The sequence below is a fragment of the Impatiens glandulifera genome, chromosome 2 (genome assembly GCF_907164915.1).
Source record: "Impatiens glandulifera chromosome 2, dImpGla2.1, whole genome shotgun sequence".
Taxonomy (NCBI): Eukaryota; Viridiplantae; Streptophyta; class Magnoliopsida; order Ericales; family Balsaminaceae; genus Impatiens; species Impatiens glandulifera.
This window is the reverse complement of record NC_061863.1, coordinates 56,597,630-56,600,455: the sequence shown is the minus strand read 5'-3', so window position 1 is coordinate 56,600,455 and position 2,826 is coordinate 56,597,630. Positions and strand designations below refer to the sequence as shown.

The following is a 2,826-nucleotide window of genomic DNA, read 5'->3' as shown; positions in this document are numbered from 1 at the left end:
CTATTTTTCTTTTTAAAGAAAAACTATATATATATATATATATATATATATATATATATATATATATTACAATCATGTGATTTATTATCTCGATATATCTTAGATTACAAGCAATGTCAATAGTTCAAAAAAAAAAACAAAAAAATAGAAAAAGAAAGCAAAACAAATCAAGGAATCAGATTGGAGCCAATCCATTTTCAAAATATATTTTTTTTACCTTTCCACAAATACATAGTTTAGTCTTTTTACTTCAGATAGATTTCGCATTATGTTGTCAAAGAAACCGACCAAGTGACAAAAAAGATCTTCGGTTGAACCATCAAAACTTAATGCTCCAAATCGAGTATGTCTTTTATATATGTTAAGATGATTTATTTCAATATTTATTAAAGTTATAATTAATTTGTCTACAATATCACTTTCAATGGTGGTTCCTTTCACCTTTCCTTTTTGTTATTAAAGTCATTATATTATAACTTCACTTATCCTTGTCAAGTAGTTTAATTATAACATATGTATACTTTACCACCTAATAAGGAGAAATTTACTTGAGTTTTAAGCAAATTAATGTCCATCATACATATGTCAAAATAATAAACATTAGAGATATATAAAAGAATTATTAAATGTCGAAGGGCATATTTATGTAATAATATCATTATTTTACACCAGGTCAAAAGATCTGCATTACTAAATCCCAGGATCATGATAGTGAAATATGAACAAACTGTATTGGACTTTGTCTTATCTTTTTCTTCTTGAGAAATATATTATGATATTATGATCTATCTGTAATCAATGTTAAATTAGTCTTAGAAGTTCTCTATATAAAGAGCAATAATATTGCATGACATGCATCTCATCCAATAATATTAATTAGAATGGCAAGCAACAACATTAACGCTCTTCCTCCTTTCGTCGTCTTCTTCATCGTGGCGACAATACTTTGTCTTCCCGCCGCTCATGGGCAGTTGACAGCAGATTTCTACGATCATATCTGCCCCGAAGCACTGCCCAAGATCAAGGAGATAGTCCAACAGGCCATTGCACAAGAGGCACGTATTGGAGCTTCATTGCTTCGCATACACTTCCACGATTGCTTCGTCAATGTGAGTACTTGTTCATAATCTCCTTTATTAGATCTTCTTTTGTATGTTTCTTTTTTCATGTGGAGTTTGATTATTGTTAATTTTCAACTGGAACCACATATATGCATGCAGGGTTGTGACGGATCTGTCCTGTTGGATGACATCCCGGGGGTCTTCACTGGTGAGAAGACGGCAAGACCCAATTTCCAGTCCCTTAGGCCTCAGGCTTTCGCCCTAATAGATCAAATCAAGGCAGCTGTGGATGAAGTTTGTTATGGAACCGTCGTATCGTGTGCCGATATATTAGCTGTTGCAGCTCGTGACTCAATTGACATCGTAAGCGTTAATTAATTTTGCATGTATAAAATTAAATGTAACTTGTCAAACAATTAATTAACTAAACTGGATTTGTATCATGTATATGATCTCTAGTTGGGAGGGTCATGCTATGAGGTTCTTCTAGGAAGAAGAGATGCCAAAACCGCCAGTTTGAACGATGCAAACAACGATATACCTTCTCCATTTTCGGACTTGAGTCAGCTTCTCCAAAATTTCAAACAACACGGGCTAACCCTCAAAGACTTAGTTGTCCTCTCGGGGGGCCACACCATCGGCCTCGCCAGGTGCACCGTATTCAGGAACAGGACTTACAATGACAACAACATCGACCAAAACTTTGCTGCCCATCTGAAGGGGATTTGCCCTCAGACTGTCGGGGTTGGAGACAACAACACCGCACCATTGGATTTCACTCCGACCCAAGTCGACACCAATTACTATAAGATATTGCTCGAAAAGAAAGGTCTCCTGCATTCTGACCAGGAGCTCTTTAAGGGGGACGGGAGCGAAAGCAGCGACTTGGTGCAGTACTTCGCCAATAACCCAGATAAGTTTGCCGAAGCTTTTGCAGTTTCCATGATCAAGATGGGAAATTTGGAGCCACTCACTGGTGACAAGGGAGAGATAAGGAAGAACTGCAGGAGGGTCAATAACTAAAACAACTATTTCTGTTTTTCTCTGTGTGAATTTCTTTTCATAATAATATTTTGATCAAGTTTATTCCTTATAATTGGTGAAATGTTCACTGCACAAGTGAAAAAGAGGAGATAATCTTCTTTGTTTGTTTCTTTTTTAAAAAGTTGAATTTGTGTATTAATAAAATTGTCTTATTCTTATTCTTTTTTGGAAAAGAAAAGAAAAATCACACTGTTAACTCAAAAGGGTTTGGAGCTTTGCGGATGTGGGTAGAGGAAGTCGCTAACAAACTACACCAAAATCATTTATTCCGACACTTAAATAGGATTGTATCGGCACCTAGTTCGCCGCCAAAAATATTACCGACATTTATTAGCGCCGTAAAAGTTAGTGTCGGTATAAATTTCCGACATATAATTGTGCCGATAAGTAATAAATCTTTTCACTGTAATTTTTATATTATTTTAGTTTAGAAATATTTTATAAATAAGAAACAATAAATTTATTTAAGGTAAAAAAAATTATATTTAGTTTTACGGACTTGGGATAATCAATTTTATATATAATCAATCATTTGTTAATAATACATTTTTTTAAATGGTCTATGCAATCATAAATAGTGATTTATGCACAATTCCTAAGCATAATAATGTTGAGAGAAACTAAAAAAAGAAGAAGTAAACACTAATCATGTGTTTATAATTAATACTAAAAATGTTAAATACAACCAAGAAGAATGAAAAAGAAACAAAATAAAAATACT

The 2,826-nt window shown here is 33.7% G+C and overlaps 1 protein-coding gene across 1 annotated transcript; it reads left to right on the top strand.

Annotated features, from left to right (window-relative positions):
• Nucleotides 1–881: 881 nt before the first annotated feature.
• LOC124925009 (peroxidase 4-like) lies at nucleotides 882–2,232 on the top strand. Its single transcript, XM_047464987.1, has 3 exons — nucleotides 882–1,109; nucleotides 1,221–1,424; nucleotides 1,521–2,232. Exons 1-3 carry the CDS (start codon nucleotides 882–884, stop codon nucleotides 2,082–2,084), a joined length of 996 nt encoding a protein of 331 aa, XP_047320943.1. The 3' UTR covers nucleotides 2,085–2,232.
• The last annotated feature ends 594 nt before the right edge of the window (nucleotides 2,233–2,826 follow it).